The sequence below is a fragment of the Lampris incognitus genome, chromosome 4 (genome assembly GCF_029633865.1).
Source record: "Lampris incognitus isolate fLamInc1 chromosome 4, fLamInc1.hap2, whole genome shotgun sequence".
Taxonomy (NCBI): domain Eukaryota; kingdom Metazoa; phylum Chordata; class Actinopteri; order Lampriformes; family Lampridae; genus Lampris; species Lampris incognitus.
In genome coordinates, this window is record NC_079214.1 from 18,179,501 (window position 1) to 18,198,994 (window position 19,494).

The 19,494-nt window shown below is 42.3% G+C and overlaps 1 protein-coding gene across 1 annotated transcript in view; it reads left to right on the forward strand.

The window, feature by feature from the left end:
- Positions 1-17,848, forward strand: part of loxl1 (lysyl oxidase-like 1) — a 43,298-nt gene extending 25,450 nt beyond the window's left edge. Inside the window, exons 4-7 of the mRNA XM_056278728.1 lie at positions 10,819-10,975; positions 12,432-12,527; positions 16,174-16,289; positions 17,578-17,848. Of these exons, the coding sequence (XP_056134703.1) occupies positions 10,819-10,975; positions 12,432-12,527; positions 16,174-16,289; positions 17,578-17,584 (376 nt within the window). The 3' untranslated portion in view covers positions 17,585-17,848. The remainder of the gene's footprint in view (positions 1-10,818; positions 10,976-12,431; positions 12,528-16,173; positions 16,290-17,577) is intronic.
- Positions 17,849-19,494: the final 1,646 nt, after the last annotated feature.

A 19,494-nucleotide genomic window follows, 5' to 3' on the forward strand; every position in this document is an offset into this window, starting at 1 on the left:
ACCAATTTGTCTATTTTTCATATCAGTTGGTGCCATCGGATCACCCTGCTGCTAAAGCAGGCGTGGCTAACCACGTGCCGAGGAGAGCCATGTGTATGCAGGTTTTCAGTCCGGCCGGACTCCACACCAGGTGATTTCACCGATTAGCAACCCTTCAACCAAAGAGGAAGAACGTATCAGTGAAATCGCCTGGCGTGGAGTTAGGTTGGCTTGAAAATCTGCATACACATGGTTCCCCATGGCATATGGTTAGCCATCCCTGTGCTATAAAGTATGTTGGAATGGTTATGCATTTGTAGAACAGAGCATGTGGTTAGAAAGGAATTTTCTTTAGGGACAGATAATCTCTGGCCCAGATTCTCACAATAAACTTAAGTGGCCTACATTTTGTTGAATAAACTGTATAGTTGACAGGTTTCATTTATCTAATTATTTCATATTCATCCTATTATTTTCAGTTGTGTATCAGAAAGAGAGGGAATGGCACCCTTGGTTTTCATGGGCTATGAAAAATAATTGAGTCAATATTTTTTTGTAACCCAAAGAGAGCGTGTCATACTCCAGATAAAAATTATTTTTATATTCACTCACTTAGCCCATCAAGAAGGAATCAACCATAGCAGCATTCAGATTTGCTCTAACCTGTTAGTGTCTATTCATTTATCTGCAGTATCAGTTTTAATTGTGAAATTTTGGGAATAAGGGAGTTCTTCAGTTTATGCTTTCCATCTGTTCTAGCACCACTGTATGGCAGCATCTGACTTTGAGGGTCAAAGAGCATGGCTGATATTTGTGCAAGTGCTTGGACATGCATCGTATCCTGGTTGTTCTAAATGGAATGCAAATTTCAGACCTTTGCTAAATATTTCACATATAACATGTTTCTCTAGGTTGGGACATCCTACATTTTGAAACCCTGAAAGTTCTCACTATTGCTTCACAAGTGGAAAATGACTCATAGGTATGAAGAGGGATAGAAATGCTTTGTATGTTGGGATTACAAGCCTTCTTATTTAGGCTTCTCTGTTTCCTTCCAAGACTGCATTCCCTATAGTTGACATAGTCAGTGAGGCAATTCAGGATTCCAAGCAAAGGCATGGGGCCCTTCTAGACAGCCGCAAATCCAATGTCACCATTTCTCACACACACACACACACACACACACACACACACACACACACACACACACACACACACACACACACACACACACACACACACACACACACACATACACACACACATATATAGTAGATAATCATTTCAAGACTTCCATCTACATAAATGTCTATTGTGGGAACAACAATAAGGATAGTTTTAACCTCCCTGGCCCCTCCATTACCAAATAGTACAAATATACAGACTGACATATACAGCACAAAAGGTGCAGATGTGCAATAAGCAGATAGATACAGACACAGATACATAAAGTGGAAGTCACCCAGATGATTTGAGGTCTTTCAGGCCTCTTTCTTGCCTTGTATTCAGATCTGTGTTTATTCATTGTTGAGAATGCCATGGGAGAGATGGCACTTAGTCCTATGAGCTCAACAAACAGGTCTTCACCTGCGTGCTACTCTTAATTGGTTTCCTTCCTTATGGAAAGAATGAGCTCCTAAATTGTCGCTTGCTCCACCAGTGGAAAGTACCCGGTTTGCCTCCAAGACCTGTTTCAATCTTTAATGACTGTGCCAGTAAAAGCTTGAGCCATGTTGAAACATGGACCATGAGGTAAGAAGTGCAGGAATTATTTATACAGTCTGGGTTTAACTGTCTGTAAGAGGTCCAGTACTTACCTTACCTGTCTAACATCCACCCAAGTAAATACTGCTGAAATATTTAGAGTAATCGCAGCAAGGTCACTTGTCCAGGATATCTCTTGGCCCTCTGCCCAATGCCTGCTAAAATGCCTGCTCCTCAAACCCGAATCGGATCAAGCTGGTAGAGAGAATGAACGGATGAGCACAAGATCCAAAAAAGCTTTAAAGCCTTATAATGTGTAAGTTCCATATAAAACCTTCTTTGGGAACACTTCACATGGCCCGCCATATTCTTAATCTGATCTATTGACCTGAAAACAATATTTTGCTCTGATATAGATAAAGACTTTGATACAAGGAGTGGTGCTATTTGAGAAATGAAGATGTGTTTTAGATGTATTTTCTGTCACTTTTCTTTAAATTATTTGGTTTTGCTTTTTACAAATATGTCTATATATCTATTTTGAGAATATATTGGAAGGAAATGTACAATGTGACAGGCCATGAATACTGGGATGGCATCCAGCGCTTTACCTTTGCCCCCGTCCATAGGGTTAGTGGTGGTGTCAGGAAGGTTATCCGACAAAATTTTGCCAAATCATTATGCGGATTGACAAGACCATGCCGAATCGATCGAGGCTCCATACGGGATTGGCTGATGTCCAGGTTAACAACGGCCGCCATTGGTGCTGTGCCCTCAACAGGGACTAATGGGAACTATAAAATCCGCTGTGGCAACCTCTGAGAAAAAGGGAACAAGCTGGGAAAAAATTGGAAGGAAAAGTACAAGTTTACTAACAATGTACATTATTTACAATGTACAAGTCTATATGAATATGTGTATACGTATGATTATATGAGCTAATAACTTGAGGAGTGGGGTGCAAGTGTTTAAAGAAAAAAATGCGATATTTTAAAATGCTAAGCTCTGATAAATATGCTGACCATGTGCTATAGTCTGTGACCTCGAAGATACCTTATTCAGTTTAGTTTATTAAAAAAATTATATATATATCACCCTTTTTCAGGTGGTGTGTGGCCTCCTCAAGCCCGGGTCCTCTACCAGAGGCCTGAGAGTTTGAGGGTTCTGCGCAGTATCATAGCTGTTCTTAGGACTGTACTCTTCTGGACAGAGACTTCAGATCTTGTTCCTGAAATATGTTGGAGCCACTCACCCAGTTTTGGGGTCACAGCCCCTGGTGCTCCTATTACCACTTGAACTAGTGTGGAATTCATCTTCCACGTTTGATTTAGTTCTTCCTTCAGCCCTTGGTATTTCTTTAGCTTGTCATACTCTTTCTTCCTGATGTTGCCGTCAATTGGGATTGCTACATCGACCACTACTGCAGTCTTCTGTTCCTTGTCAACCACCACAATGTCTGGTTGGTTAGCCAGCACCTGCTTGTCAGTCTGGAACTTGAAGTCCCATAGGATCTTAGCTCTGCCATTCTCAACCACCTTTGGTGGTGTCTCCCATTTGGACTTGGGGACTTCCAATCTGTATTCAGTACAGATGTTCCTGTACACTATCTCAGCTACTTGGTTATGACTTTCAGTGTACACTTCCACAGATAGCATTGTACACCCTGCTATTACGTGCTGGACTGTCTCAGGGGCATCTTTGCACAGCCTGCATCTTGGGTCTTCTCTGTTGTGGTAGACCCCTACCAAAAGTAGTCCAAGGAAGGACAATGGGTGAACCGGGAACAGGGTCATAGGTACCCAAGTCTCACTGATACCCGTGGGGATTGAACGCTAGCCCATTGGGTCTGATCCCAAAGAAGAGCTACTGTAGCTCAAATTGCTGAAAAGGTTAATGTGGGCTATGATATACAGGTGTCAGAACACATAGTGCATCTCACCTTGCTGTGTAAGGGGCTGCATAGCTGCAGACCAGTGAGAGTGCCCATGATGACCCCTGTCCACCATCAAAAGTGCCTACAATGGGCACGTGAGCATCAGAACTGGGCCATGTGATAATGGAAGAAGGTGGCCCGTCTGATGAATTACATTTTCTTTTACATCATGTGGAAGGCCAAGTGCATGTGTGTCATTTCTCTGGGGAAGAGATGGCACCAGGATGCAATATGGGAAGAGGGCAAACCAATAGAGGCAGTGTGATGCTCTGGGCAGTGTTCTGTTGGGAAACCTTGGGTCCTGACATTCATGTTACTTTGACACATACCACCTACCTAAACACTGTTGCAGACCAATTACACCCCTTCATGATAATGGTATTCTCTGATGGCAGTGACCTCTTTCGTCATGGGCTATGCATCTCAAATTGTGGTCACTCACTCATGGACGACCTGATAGGGATGTTTAGTAGGACGTGCTCGCAACTGATGTACAGAAACATGGAGGATAACAAATAACGACAACAAATAGCACCGTGGGTCTGGACAGTTTTGTGCTTGTTGTTAAGGGTCTTTGTTGAGCTTGAGCTATATAGAACTAGGATACAGTATGTAGGCCTACATCATGCCATTATTTATTTTCATTTAACAGCTGTTAAAAGCCTGTGTGCAATTGCATGGTTTGAATTAATACTGTTTTGTTAAATGTAACTTGGTTGTGATTTCCCCGATTTTGTATGGAAGTTTAAAATCGTTCCAATAGAAACCACCAATGAATATAAACAAGAATGGTTTAATGCAGCTGTGATCAACTGGCGATCTGTCCAGGGTGTCTCCCCGCCTGCCACCCAATGACTGCTGGGATAGGCTCCAGCATCCCCACAACCCTGAGAGCAGGATAAGTGGCTTGGATAATGGATGGATGGTTTAATGCAGACACATGTTGCAGGGATTACTAAAATCATCATACTGGTGTGATTGCATCAAAGGGTTAAATTGAGCATTTATGAAGTGCTTTAGAGGAACTTTCAAAATATTGAGATATATATTGTGTATCGCACTATAGCCCAATATGGCAATATTATTTATAGGCCGTATCGCCCAGCCCTCCCTCAGTCAAATGATAACAGAATACGTCAGAAGTGAAAAGGAAATAAGAAGAAGAATCGCTATAGCAAGAGAGAATTTCTGCAAGTTAACAAGTGTACTAAACAACAGAAAGCTAAATATGCCAATTAGAAAGAGAATTCTAAGATGCTGCGTTTGGTCAACTTTATGATGTAGCTCAGAGACATGGACACTTACACCCTGCATGATTAGACACACACAAGCTTTTGAACTATGGACTTACACAAGAATGTTAAGAGTACCTTGGACCACCAGGATGACGAATGAGAATGTGCTGCAAAGATTGTATGAAAATAGACAGCTAGTGAACATCATAAAAAGACAAAAGTTGAGATTTTTTGGTCATATAATCAGACGTGAAAACATACATAGGAGTTTATTAGAAGGAAGTATTGAGGGAGGAAGAGGAAGACCTAAAATAAGCTGGTTCAAGAACATTGAAGACTGGTCAGGATTGTCCTACGCAAATGCTGACAGGGCTACTAGAGACAGAAAGGGATGGGAAGCTATGTCCTCCAACACTGATCACCAGGATGGAACTTAAAGAGAAGAGAAGGATGTGCCCAGCAGGATCTTAAAAAGCTAATAGCTTCCTCGGGTCACTTTGACATTTGGGTGAGGCCCATGTGAGAAGGTAGTTAGTATCATAAAATGATAGTATCAAATAGACCAGTTCATTGACAGAGCCACTCACCAATGGACATGGGGGTACTGAAACCCGGTATTAAATGGGCGCCGGTCCTAAGTTAATAAAGACTGTAGTATTGATAAGCTCCGATGTTAACGGTTCTGCTATCGGTATTGGAGAAATTATGAAAATAAATGTCCTATTTATTTAGGCTACATAAATGTTAACTTGCTCCTTTTATCTCAGCAATTCCGTTTCTAATTTGCAATAAGATTAAGATATTTGTCTATGTTGCATTTTTGTTGTTCCCAATCCAGAAGCCAATCCAGAAAAGAGATTTCAGGAGCCTGTCGTACATGCAAGGCGAGGGGCAGGGCCAGCTCTCTTGCTCTCGCTCGCTCTCTCTCTCTCTCTCTCTCTCTCTCTCTCTCTCTCTCTCTCTCTCTCTCTCTCTCTCTCTCTCTCTCTCTCTCTCTCTCTCTCTCTCTCTCTCTCTCTCTCTCTCTCTCTCTCTGAAGTTACTTATTAAAATAAAAAAATCTCTCTCTCTCTTCGTGACAAGGGCGGAGAGAACTTAACAGGCAAAAATCTGATTATACTTCATTAGGGTCGATGCTGACAGTGCTCATGGCCACAAGTGCAACAAGTCTTTCGCATGTAAGACTGGAAACACAAGCAATCTTTGGAAACATCTAGCGAAAGTGTATCAAATACAGGCGGAGAAATTTAGTTTTCGACTGGCTGGCTTGTAGTTCATCTCTTGTTGCCCCATCCACCTCAGTTATGTTATGTATGCTAGCAGCCTAGAGCCCACACGTGCTGTGCATGCGTGTTGTGCCTCCTTTGGCCTTCAGAATAGCATGAAGTCATTTGGTCATGGATTCTACAAGATGCTGGATGCATTGTTTAGGAATGTTGTACCATGTGGAAATGATTGTGTTGCACAGTTTCCGCAAATTGGACCCCATGCAATCTTACTGTGAACAGCCCTATCCACCTCATCCCAAAGATGCTCTATAAGGTTTAGATCCAGGGACTGTGCAGGCCACTGAAACAATAAAATCTTGCAGTCTTGTCCCTGGGACCATTCAGTGGTGATACATGCTTTGTAACATGGTGCCTCATCATGCTGGAAGTGTCTATCCAAGTGTGGATAAGCTATAGCCATATGGGAAGAACTTGGTCAGCAATGATATTCAGATATGCAATGCTGTTCAGGTGTTCTTCAAGGGTATAAGGGGCCCTAATATGTGCCAGGGAAAGATTCCCCACATCATCACACTGCCTCCACCGACCCGTGCTGTTGAAACCAAACAGGATGGCTTCATGGATTCATGTTGCTTAGGCCATGCTGATCCTTCCATCAGCATAATACAAAAGGAACCTGGATTCATCTGACCAGGCAACTTTTTCCCACTCTTCCACATGCTTCCACACACAGCACCCAACATGGTGTTCAGCTCTTGCAGCCCATTTATGACAAAGTCCGATAAGCGGTGCATTCTGAGAGGAATTTCTACATACCAGTGTTGAATTCAGATGTGATTTGCCTGGTTGTGACTCATCTGTTTTCTTGCATGATTCTCAGCATTCTCCTTTGACCCCTCTGATCTCTGATCCAAAACCAATTTAAACCACGGCATTTATAACTGGTAGTTTTTTTTTCTTTTCTCACCATTGTCAGTAAATCCTTGAAACTGTTGTGGGTGAAAAGCCCAGGACAGCAGCCACATGGGTGCTGTCCAATATAGCTGCCATATCGAGAGCTCGTCCCCCACAACTCCACCTGTAGCCACGTCTATCGTTCAATATGATAAACAGGCACTGCTGGTCATCGGATCTGTGATGGGAACAACTTTTGCATCGAGACTGTCAACACAAACAAACATTGCAGTCGACCCCAACTTGCTACCCCGGCTGTTCCCCTTGAGGCGCCGCAGGAGGGAGAAGAGTAGGGAGAGACAAGCTGGTCTCCTGGTCAGCCTGAGGAGAAGGGAAAATTGGCCTGCTGTCCCGAGTATTTTTCTGGTGAATGTCCAGTCTCTGGACACTAAACTGGTTTAACTTCAGAGCAGGGTGAGTTTTCAATGTGACATTAAGGACTGTAATGTTATGATTTTCACGGAGATGTGGCTTGATCCTGTGATCCCCGACATCAGCATTGTGCCAGAGGGATGAACCATTTACTGTCAGGACTGGACACCAGCATCAGGGAAGAGCAGGGGGAGGCGTCTGCTTCATGATAAACAACATATGATGTTCTGAAGTGGACATTATCCATGAAGGATGTTCTCCAGACCTAGAATGTCTTATGATCAGAAATCGCCCCTACTACCTCCTGTGAGAATTTACTGCGGCCAATCTCATGGCTGTGTATATTCCACCACATGCCAACACCATGCAAGCATAGAACAAATCGTACTGGGTTGTGAATTAGCAGGAAGAGCACTCATCCGGACCCTGCTATCATCATCACTCATGATTTTAATGGCGCAAACCTGAGCAAAGTTCTGCCTGGATACAGACATGTCAGTTTTCCTACACCAGGAGGAAACACGCTGGACCGCATATACTCTCTGTTCTGGGAGGATTACAAAGGTCTACCCCAACCCCCGTTTGACAAATTGGACCACACATCAATCATTCCTCTCCCCGCATACCGGCAGAGCATGAAGCAGGCGCGGCTGGTATGGAGCAGCATTCAACGCTGGACCAAAGGGTCTGATGATGTGCTCGATGACTGTTTTGAGATGACAGACTGGAATGTATTCGGTTGTGGACAACAACATCGATGCGTACACATGATAGTATGTCATCGGATACATGGGAAAGTGCGTCGATAACGTGGTACTGAGGGGTCTACTGTGTGGATATTTCCAAACCAGAAACCACAGATGAACAGAGACATTCGCCCTAAACTCAAAGCATGGGCTGCTGCTCACAGCACAAGTGATTTGGAGGAGTACAGTATGACTCAGTATGAGCTGAGGAAGGCCATTAAGATGGCCAAGGGACAATACAGGGACAAAGTAGAGTCATACTATTGAGACTGTAACACCGGAGACATGTAGAATGGACTGAGCCATCACAGACTACAAAGGGAAGTTTAGCTGGTCTACTGAACCATCTGGCTCTCTACCAGATTATCTGAATGTGTTCTGTGCACGCTTTGAGATCAGTACCCCTGCTGTGGAGCCAGTGCTGGGCCAGAATTCCTGCCCATTAAAACTCTCAGAGGCAGATGTGCAAAAGTCCCTACAAAATAATAATGCATGGAAAGCACCTGACCCTGACGGCATCCCCGGCCAAGCCCTCAAGGAATGTGCAGACCAGCTGGGTAATGTCTTCACAGATATCTTCAATCTCTCTCTGCATCTATCCATGGTCTTCATGTGTCTCAAGAGGACCACCATCGTCCCTGTCCCTCTATTCCCTGTTCACACATGACTGTGTGCCTCATACAGCTCCAACACCATCGTCAAATTTGCTGACAAAATCAGATATAGGTCTGATCTCCAATAATGATGAGACGGCTTACAGAAACGAGGTGAGAGCCTTGACACACACACTGATGTCAGGACATAAGCCTCCACCTCAATGTCGGCAAGACCAAGGAGCTAATAGTGGACTACAGGAAGTAGCAGGGGAGGGGAAACACCCCTATCCACATCGACAGGGCTGCAGTGGAGAGAGCCAGTAGCTTCAGATTCCTTGGTGTGAATATCAGCGAGGACCTCACCTGGACTACCACCATGTTTGTGTGGCCACAAACATCGGTAAGCAGTTTTTTAAACTTTTGGATAAGTGCTTTACCCCGGGCCATCAACTGAGGAAGATATTCAGTAGGAACACCATCAAAATTAGTTACAGCTGCATGCCTAACATTCAACAAATAATATTGTCTCGCAACACAAGAATCATGAACAAATCAATGACACCTTCATCACAATTGGACTCCCCCAGCTGCAACTGCTGTGTGAACAACACATGCCCCCTCGAAAGGAAATGCCAGACGAAAGGAGTTATCTACCAAGCTACGGTGACGAGAGATGACAACGGCAAAATGGAGACATATGTCGGTCTAACAGAGGGAACATTCAAAAATAGGTTTAATGCACACGTGTAGCTTTAGAAACAACCGTTTAAAGAATGTAACATCTTTAAGCTGTTATATTTGGTCATTGGCGGACAGAAACATTAATTATTCAACCACCTGGAAAATCCTCTCAAAGAACAAAGCATATTCAACCAGTAATAAAATGTGCAATCTATGTCGAACTGAAAAATATTTTCTGATTTTCAAACCAGAAATGTCCACATTGAATAACAGGAATCAATTGGCCAGCAGCTGCAGACATAGACATAAGCACCTGTTTTGTAATAATTATAAATAAATCATGACAATAGACAAATAACCCCCCCCCCCCCATTGGACCATTAGTGATCACGTGTTTTTGAATTTCGGAATGTCACACCTCTCCCTTCCACCATTGGACGTTGTGCCCGTGATGTGCATGACGAGGCAGTAAATGGTATGTTCTTTCCCCAGTAGCTTTATTGACAGCTGATGATTGCTTATGGCATAAAACAGGCTTGTATTGTCTCATAAAGAATTTACTTGACTCGCTGGATTATTTTGCTCCTTGTTTGTTGAGCACTTTCCCTACCGTTGAGTGTTTCTTTTAACAAGGTTTTATATACGTATATATAGATAAATAGACAGATAGATACTTATTTTTTTCTTAGTGGTTTGATAGATGTTTATTTTATTTTACCTTGCGTGTTGAACTCTAGGCCAAAGAATTTCATAGCCTGCAACATTTGCTTCCATGCTGTCTTTTTGCATTCATGACAATAAAAACCTTGAACATTGAACCTTGAATGGGAGATGCTAGGACCGGCACACCAAGTGGCAACAATCATGCCAAATTCAAAGTCACCTATGTCACTCGTGTTGCCCATTCCAATGCTCAATTGAACACTAGCTGATGCTAGCAATGTGACTGTAGTCACATGACTTAAGACATGCTGGAATGTGCCATTTGTGTGAAGGTGGGAGGTGTACCTAATAAACTGACAACTCGGTGTAAATGTTAACAGGCGAGGCCGTTGGGTTGAATGTATATAACTTGGGTATATTTCTAGATTACACGTACCTTAGACAAGCTACAAGTAGATGGTGCGGCAATGTAACTATGATGACTTAATAAGTTTCTTTGCCAACTGGTTATACGGTATGTAACATTTGTTAATTCTGTATCAGTGACTTTCTAGGGAATTTATCTGGGATAGCTCTTATAATGCTACATGTTACCCAGTCAAGGTGTCTTTTCATGAGTGCGGCAGAAAAATAACCATTGAAACTGACACTGTCAACGTCCACCATCCACCCACCCCCATTTGGTCAACCTTCAAATACCGTACTTTTTCCCCATTTGTCCTTCAGGCACTACCATAGCATGGATGAGTTCAGCCATTATGACTTGTTGGAGGTCAGCACTGGCCGAAAAGTGGCCGAGGGTCACAAGGCCAGCTTCTGTCTGGAAGACACCACCTGTGACTTTGGCCACCTGAAACGCTATGCCTGCACCTCTCATACTCAGGTAATGAATCAAAACAAACAGCACACAGAGATTACAAACAATGAAATAGACGCTCGCATCTTGAGAAGCTTTCTCAGTGATGTATTAAGCAATGTTTTAATTTCAACTGGTTCTCATCAAACATTCCCTTTAAAAGTACAGGTTCATTTAACTTGTAATCAACAAATTACAAGTTAAAATCAATATAGTTTGCAAGTTTCTCATTTGACATGTGCATCAATTAGATTTACCAATATCAGAACTATTGCTGTGCATACTGTGACAAGTAAGGTAGGGATTACAAAGCAGAGAGGGCCAGGAGTAGCCCGGCCACTCCAAAAAGTTCCGCCACACCAAATTAACATCTGCCTTTATCTATGTCAGCCTCAGTGCCCACAAAGAGAGCCGTCTGGGAACGGAGCAAGATTCTGGACTATGGGCCTGGAATCTGTAACGATGGTGCCAAAGATGTATTGACAGGACAAGAATGGTCCTTTCTTACTGTAATGCCAATGAAATGATCCCCAGTCTATTTTTATACACAAAATATTAATATTGATAACAATAGTAATAAATATAGCTAGAATTAATGGGGTCCGAGCTGTCTCGAACATGCGCCACCTGATTTGGCATGACCCAAGGATTCAGGAGGGGCCAAAATTTTGATTGAGATAGAGGCCAAAACATAAAGTGGCTTGAAACAGAGCCACCTACCAGACAATCAGGCTGTAGTTTTTTTCTTTTTTAATTTTATTTTGTAACTGGGTAGCGGGAAGGTTTTGAACCTACTGACCAAGTTAAGTGTTTCTAGGCCCAAGGATTTCTGAGATCCAGACACTATGAGGGAGGAACAACTTGGAATATCCATAAAGAATAATCAAAACAAATACAAGAGGGTTCCAGCATCTTTATTTAATCAGGAAGATCTCAATGAGACAATGAGTCTAATTTTCAAGAGTCCTGACCAAGACAGCAGCAACACACAGACATCTAGGTTGCACAAAATACAAGGAACATGAAATAAACATTAATAAATTAATAAGTCAATGCAGTTAAAACAATATTATAGGCTAGAGTGCGCACATGCAGGTGCTAGTGGAGTCCATCACCAGTAAGTTAATGAGTTTCTTAAAGTCCCCCATTGGAATCACATTAAGCAGTTTCAGGTCCTTTTGCAGTGAGTTCCAAGCAGAACGTGCAGTGATAATAATAATAATGACTAAATGGCTAAATCCTACATATAATTTTAATTTTCAACTTAGAAACCAAAGCAACAATGTGTTCCAGAGCAAGTGCACCAATTATGCTGCAACTTTTGCCAGTGGGTCTAGCTAGAGAGGGAACCACTCGGTTATCTTTATGTCAATGTCCTGCTTCAAAATGCAGCAATATATTGAGAGGTTTTAAGGTGTGTATTCTTTGATGCAGTCAGTGTTCTCTATGAAGACTTACTTCTCCTTTCCATCTATCCTTCCAGGGTCTGAGCCCGGGCTGTTATGACACATACAATGCTGACATTGACTGTCAATGGATTGATATCACAGACATCCAGCCAGGAAACTACATACTAAAGGTAAGATCCAGGAGAGGTTCTGATACACAAGGACTTGGCAAGTTTCTGAACAGCACAAGTTTAGAGGTCATAGGAGGCAAGATGTCCAGGCCGGCAAAAAAAAAGAAGTTTTTTTTTTAATTGCGGGTAATAAGCGGGTTATAAAGTTTTGAAATGTCTTTTCCCAAAAGAAGTGTGGAAATTTCAAGTTGTCTCCAAACTACTGCAAGTCGTGACTCACTACCCCGTACAGTTGGCTGTCTATTTCCCACTTAATTTTCTCCTATGGTAGGGGCAATTTTAGGGTTTTAACCAGCCTCTTGAACTGTCAGTTTAGTCTGGGAGCATGAGTCCAGGTGAATTTTTATTGTTGTTGTTTTAAATAACCTTTAAATCCCTGTTTCTAGTGAATTTTGAGAAGGGGGCATGTTCTCAAATAACATGATGACATATTGAGATAAACTGATAAAATACACATTTTATATCAGCTTGGCAATAATTCCAGGGAAATTTGAATCCCATAAGACATTAAGCTGCCTACAAAGGCACATACAATTCCTTTTTAAGAATCATTTGTTTTGTAATCGAATCTCTGAGAAAATGTCTTTAGCAAGGATCATTTTAAGGAATTGAAGTGTCATATTAATCACTCATACCTTGATAATGATGATGACGATGACTGATTTATACTTTAAAGTAACAATTATGAAGATTCAGATTTGTTTATATTTGTTTATTCCTCTATGGAATTAAAACCGGTTATATAAATTAAGGTATGCATGACGCGCTCGGCTAAGGCTTGTCCAATCTAAATATACTACAAAATGTATTCACAGTTCAACAAGGATGAAGAACAATTTGTGATTATCTTCAACTTTGTAACTGGATTACTCGAATAGGTTCTAAATAATTAGTCTGTCTTACTATTTTTCTATACTTATTAAAACTTTGCGATGTCTGTGGCTTTCAGATAAATACCCTCAGATGTTCTCTGATGCCATAATTCCTTTGTGTTTCAGTAAGCTTACAAAATTAATTCCATACTATCTCTGCTACAAATGGTGGAGTGTGCATCTTGGAGGCCACTAAGCATGGATGTTTCTGGCATTTTAATATTATTATGCTTTTTTTCCCACATTTCAGCTTGGTACCAATATATAATGATGGCCTTAGGTTGAATAAAAGCAGAAAAGTAGATTTGGTTAATACACGACATGGCCAAAAGTATGTGGACACCAATTTTGATAAGCTGGTTCGGCTAGTTCAGACAGACTCATTGCTAACAGGAGCATAAAATAAATGTTAATGTTGTAGGGACCGCTCCCTAAAATACCCATAACTCCCTGTCCACCCACCATCTTGCCTTACACTGTAATAATATTGATTACAGTAGTACTGTATCCAGTAATGCAATCTCATCCATAAAACTGTGGCGGATTTAAAATTCGATCTCTCGCTGTGGACTGTGCACGTTACAAGCTTTCAGCAATACCTTTTCTGCAGAAGAACAAAGAACTAATGACCACATGTCTTCACATTACCACCAGCCATGGTTTTATTGGAAGATAACCTGGTCTTGTTCATCCACTCATCAGCTGTTATAACCAGTTAAGCTTTCCTGCAAGCCACGCAGTTTCCACAGAAAGAGAAGGCGACTGGATCCCTTCTATTTCTTAAACGTCGACACAATCGACATTTCAAGATCATCAGATGACAGACGGAGCATTGATGAATTTTGAGCTGGCAGGAGAAAAGAGACTGTATTTTCCATAGACCCGCACTTTGACGCCGGACAACAAAGGACGAACCTCTGATTGCCGCCGAAGAGTGATCTCAGATAAGGCTAGTATCTGGACATAGTTAGTCTTAATGGCATAGTTGCAAGATTTAGCTTTAGTGTTTTAGTGGCAGAGTTAATTTTAGTAGTTGGTCTAATTAACTCACATGAGAAAAACCGCAAACTCTAGTCCTAATATTTGGTGTTTATGCTGCGTATGCGTTCCAGACTTGCGAGAGAAGGGTGAGGCACACAGCAAGACTAATGCAGGAGTCTAGCCACCTGGAGAGCGGCCAAGCAGCCCCCCCCGGACCGGACCACGGCTCATCCCCGGTACCGGAGGGCAACCTACCCACAGTAACCAGCAAGGGGCACTCCGTATCCCACCAAGCACCTCCAGCATGGCGGGCTGTCTGGTGCATCCGGCAGGCTCCGAACCAGGACCCCGCCACCACACATGCAGGCCACAGACACGGCAGACATCCTTCCACCCGTTACCCGGCCCCCCAGTGAGAAGCACCCCATGCACCGAGAGCAGAGAGGAGACCATACCCACGCGGCCCCGTTGAGGGCAATCGCCACTTGGGCAAACCTGCCCTGGGTGCACCCAGAAAAGATCAAGTGCCCGCCTGGCGCCCATGACCAGACAGCACATCCCACCGACCCTGGCACGACCCCCCCCGCGCCCCCATGGCACGCAGGGAGACACGAGAGCCCCACCACCCCACCCCCAGGGTGGGCGGCCCCTGCAAGCACGTCCAGCTGCTGACCACGAGGCCCAAATATGACCCAGCAACGTGCCCGCCACCCCAAACCCTGAGCCTCAAACCCACAAATGCATACCATACACGTACTCCTAAGCTGCCCCCCCCCAAAACCACAGAACCCCCCCCCCCAATAGGCCCGGGTCCCCCTGTAGCCATGGCACTGGCACCCAGGACAATGCCCATAGACACCCATCCAACCATAGGGACCTGACGCGGCAAAGCTCCCCACATGCCCAAGACCCACAACATCGACCCAGATCAGTAAAAATTCTTATGTGTCAATGGATGGTGCTAAGACATTGATAAAAGTAGCCCATATTTCATTAAATGAATCAACTTCATTTTTGGATAAGCAGCTAGTCTTTCCATTGAGATATATCTTTTTAATAGGTGTAACTATTGTGATGTGGTGAGAGTCGTTCTACTTTTCCAACTGAGTAGAACTGTTTTCTTGGCAAGTGTTAAGGCCATCAAAATGGGTTGCTGGAGTTGGGGTGGTATTTCCATCGAGAGATCTCCAGGACAAACCTATGGGCAAACTGGAATGCTGTGGCCCAAGAGAGAGGAGAGTTTATGAATTATGGTAGCCCACAATGCTTGAGTAGGTGGGCAGAGCCAAATGGTGTGGAAGTAATCGTCCGTGGTATGGAGTGCACAGTGTCAGCAAGTGTCTTTTTCTAGGGATCCCTAGGGATGTGCTCTGTGTAAGACTTTGTACTGGGTAAGTTGCATTTTTGAATTGCCGGTCATAGAAAATGTGTTATTACAAATACACTTCCAGAAGGAGACATCGGTGGTGACAGCAAGGTGTCTTTACCACCCTGTGGTTGGTAAAGACACAGTGTCATCTGTTTTCAATAAGAGTTTTTATATTCTGGAAAAAGGTTTTATTTTTTTCAGCTAAAAATACGAGTAAACTCACTGAGTGTCGGAGGTGGTTGCAGGGTGTCAGTTCATTTGGTTTTTGCTTTTATAGAGACTGCTGCAGGTTCTTAGATTAAACACCTGTATAATCGGCTCTGGTGCGCACAGTGTGTTGATCAAAAGACGAGTCAATGACTTTTGACAAGATGAAATATTGTGAATATTAACGGTGTCTACTTCCTCTTTTTTTTTTTCTCAGCTCCAGGTTAATCCCAAGTACTTGGTGTTGGAGTCGGACTTCACCAACAACGTGGTCAGGTGTAACATTCACTACACGGGACGCTTTGTCACGACAACCAACTGCAAGATAACACAGTGAGAAAAAATTACATAATAAATATAACAGTAGAAAAGAAGGTTTACAGAGTTTTATAATCAAGAAAAGACAGTAACATTAGCAAAACCAAGACACGGCCATAAAGGTTAAGGCACGGGATAGGCACACTACGTAGGATAAGGCGTGGGACAACGGGTTGAGGTGGTACTACCAATGTAAAGCATCGCAATAAACCATTCGCATAAAATCATGCCTGGTGAAATTGCTGTGATTGAAAAGACAATGCTTGTCAAAAAATTTCAAGTAAATTTGTCATTTCTAATCACGACTGAGGATGATTCAAATAAGTGGACTGGTCTTTGGGTGAAGATGCCTACCTTGTTTCCCATGTCGGAAATGTTGCTCATTTTATACAAAGCTGGACAACAGCTGATGATGATTGTGCACTTCTTTTTTTTTCTGTAAGTATGCATATCACGTGTGTTTGCGTGGGTGGCCCAAATGGGAACTGAAGCTCATCCTATCAGTGTTATCACAGTGTTAGTCAGCCGCACAGGAGCACACGACAGGGAGCCTGCTAAACACTGTTTTCTGGACAGTCTCTCAGCATTTTAAATTACTCAGTGGATTTAATCTTTTCTTAGCTGATAGATCTAATAAGTCAATGAATTATGAGCTCATTCATGAGTTAAGATTAATCGATTTTGAAACTTTCATACCCCCCCCCAAAGGGAGCAGTAGGGGTGTTAGCATTTTTAAAGATTTATGAAGAACTGCATCGTCTTCCTGAGGTGACTACATTCATTATGGATATATATATATATATATATATGAGCAATGTGTCATTGCCTTTAATTGCTTTGACAAATTACCCTTATTTTCAAGCACTTATGGAACATTCACTTAAAAATATATTAACCAAACCATTGCTACAATCACAATTGAATCACAGGATACAATGTGATTTTTTTTTTTGTTCAAAGTAATACAAGATCCCATGCTATTCACACCACTCTGTCAGTCCTTTAAAATGTTCAGGGTTTCATTCCAAAACACTTTTTATCATTTCTGTATAAAATGTAGTTCAGTGCTCAGTTCATTGCACAATATTTGAAATACGTTCATGATAAGTTCTTGCAATACTACTATTTTGTTGGTTAAGGACAGTTAATATTATAGCAATAGTTGCATCTGTGGTCACATTTTTCATCATCTAATTTCAATATATCTCACTGAAAGTGAACCTCATCATTGAGATTCAGGCACTGTACTGTAGTCTGTTGATAATAAATAATTGTTTACTTGTTTTATTCCCTCGTTCTGCAGGTCCTGATCGGGCTGGGGAAGACTGCCCAGCCAGGGCGAGCCTCCGGAGAAATGCTGTTCCATTGAAATGTGAATGGAATTCTTTTTAAGTTGTTTTTTTGTGCTGTTGATGCTGTTGGTGTTGATATTTTTGTGCTGTTTTGGCTTCCTGGGCCCATGGCAAACAGGGGTTCCACTGGCACTGAAATGAATGTAAGAAAGCAACACAAACGAGCACATGCAAACACACCCGCACACGCACGCGTGCCCGCACACACACACACATACAGACACACACACACACACACACACAAACAAACACATACAAGCATGCATACGCAGCTAAGCGTACACACATTGAACACAGTTTCACACACACAATGCATATTGCACACTGACATACCCATAATAATCAACACTTTAGACCCCTAGAGTCTCTGTGACGATATTCCCTTTCCAGTACTCATTACCTGTCTGCCAAATCCTTCTTTACCCCACATATTACTACACTGCCATTGATAATATGGCTTGGTTACACTTACAGAACACATCATAGACATTTCAAATTAGTTGCTTGCATATCTGCACACAGCCAGAAACATCTGTGCACGCCCCTACAGTTAGGCTCAGTTTGATTATAAATAAGGCGTGAAATGGTGCCGGTGCTGAGATGAGTGGTCCGAGACGAGTCAGGGTTCAGCTGCAATCCAGCAAATAAAATTAGGGGAAACTCTTCCCAGGTGCATTCATCCATGCTGTCTGGGGGAGAGACAGAAATGCCCAGTGACTCAGAATAACCATAATGTGTTGGTTTATTTCTCCTCACTGCCTCGCTGGGCCAGGGTGGCAATGCCGTGATTCTCCAGGCACATCCTATTCAATGTTGCGTTTCCCAACGAGAGGGAGACCGCAGGCCTCGTTTGCATTTGTAGTCTTCATCAAGTAGTCCGTCAACGTAAACGTAGCCCATCAGGACTAGGTGCTGTAGCCCTTTTTAAAATCCCCTTAAAATCGTGTTTTGTCCCTGTTCTGCCCCTTCTTATTTCAATAACAAAGCAACAGAAAGCTTAGCTGGCAGGAATTGCCATTTTCAAAGAGGTGCTTTCCAGAGAACAAGTCTCGCATGGTGTAAACTGTGTTTACGTCGACTTTGAGTCTCTTCTGAATCTACCAACACTGGTCAGATGCCACATAGGTCGTCTATAGCTTTTAAGAATGTACATTACCAATATGCCATTGATCCATGACTTAAGTGATGGAGAATGTTATATTTGTTTGAACTAATTGTCTTTACTTCTCCTGTTTGTATCTGAATTGTTACTGTAATTTGTGAAGTTTCAGGAAATCTTTTCATCGTAACCTAAATTATCCCCCGATATATTAAATAGTGTGTGTTGTGGCAAAAAAAAAAAAAAAAAAAAAACACTACTGCTACAGACTTATTATTGTGATGACTTGTGTGTCAGAAAGCCATCTCTACCTACCTCTAAATGAGTGAGATATTGTTTTCCTGTCGAGTGGATGGTTTCCAGTAGAAATCCCTGTGATGGCTCCTAATGGCCGCCAACCACTGTTGCTGCACACATCCAGATCCCTCGTGTCTAGGAATATGTCATGAATTCATGATTTCCACATGAACCTATGAAGAGTGCTGCTCAAAAACAAAGCATATCCATAATTGGAAGAGGAAGAAAAAAAAGCATTATTATCCTTAAGTTTATCAACATTTTCTAAAATACAGAGGATCCATACCATAATAGTGTTGTTATTATGTAAAACGGTGATTTAAGTTACGTACTGTGCTTTAAACAGCACTATAATTATTTCTTTTCTATCAATATATTTGTAAGCATAGCTTTCATAATTATTTTTTTTATTGTTGGATATCTTATTTTGGAACAAAACTCTTCAATTGCTGATCAGACCTAGTCTTATACT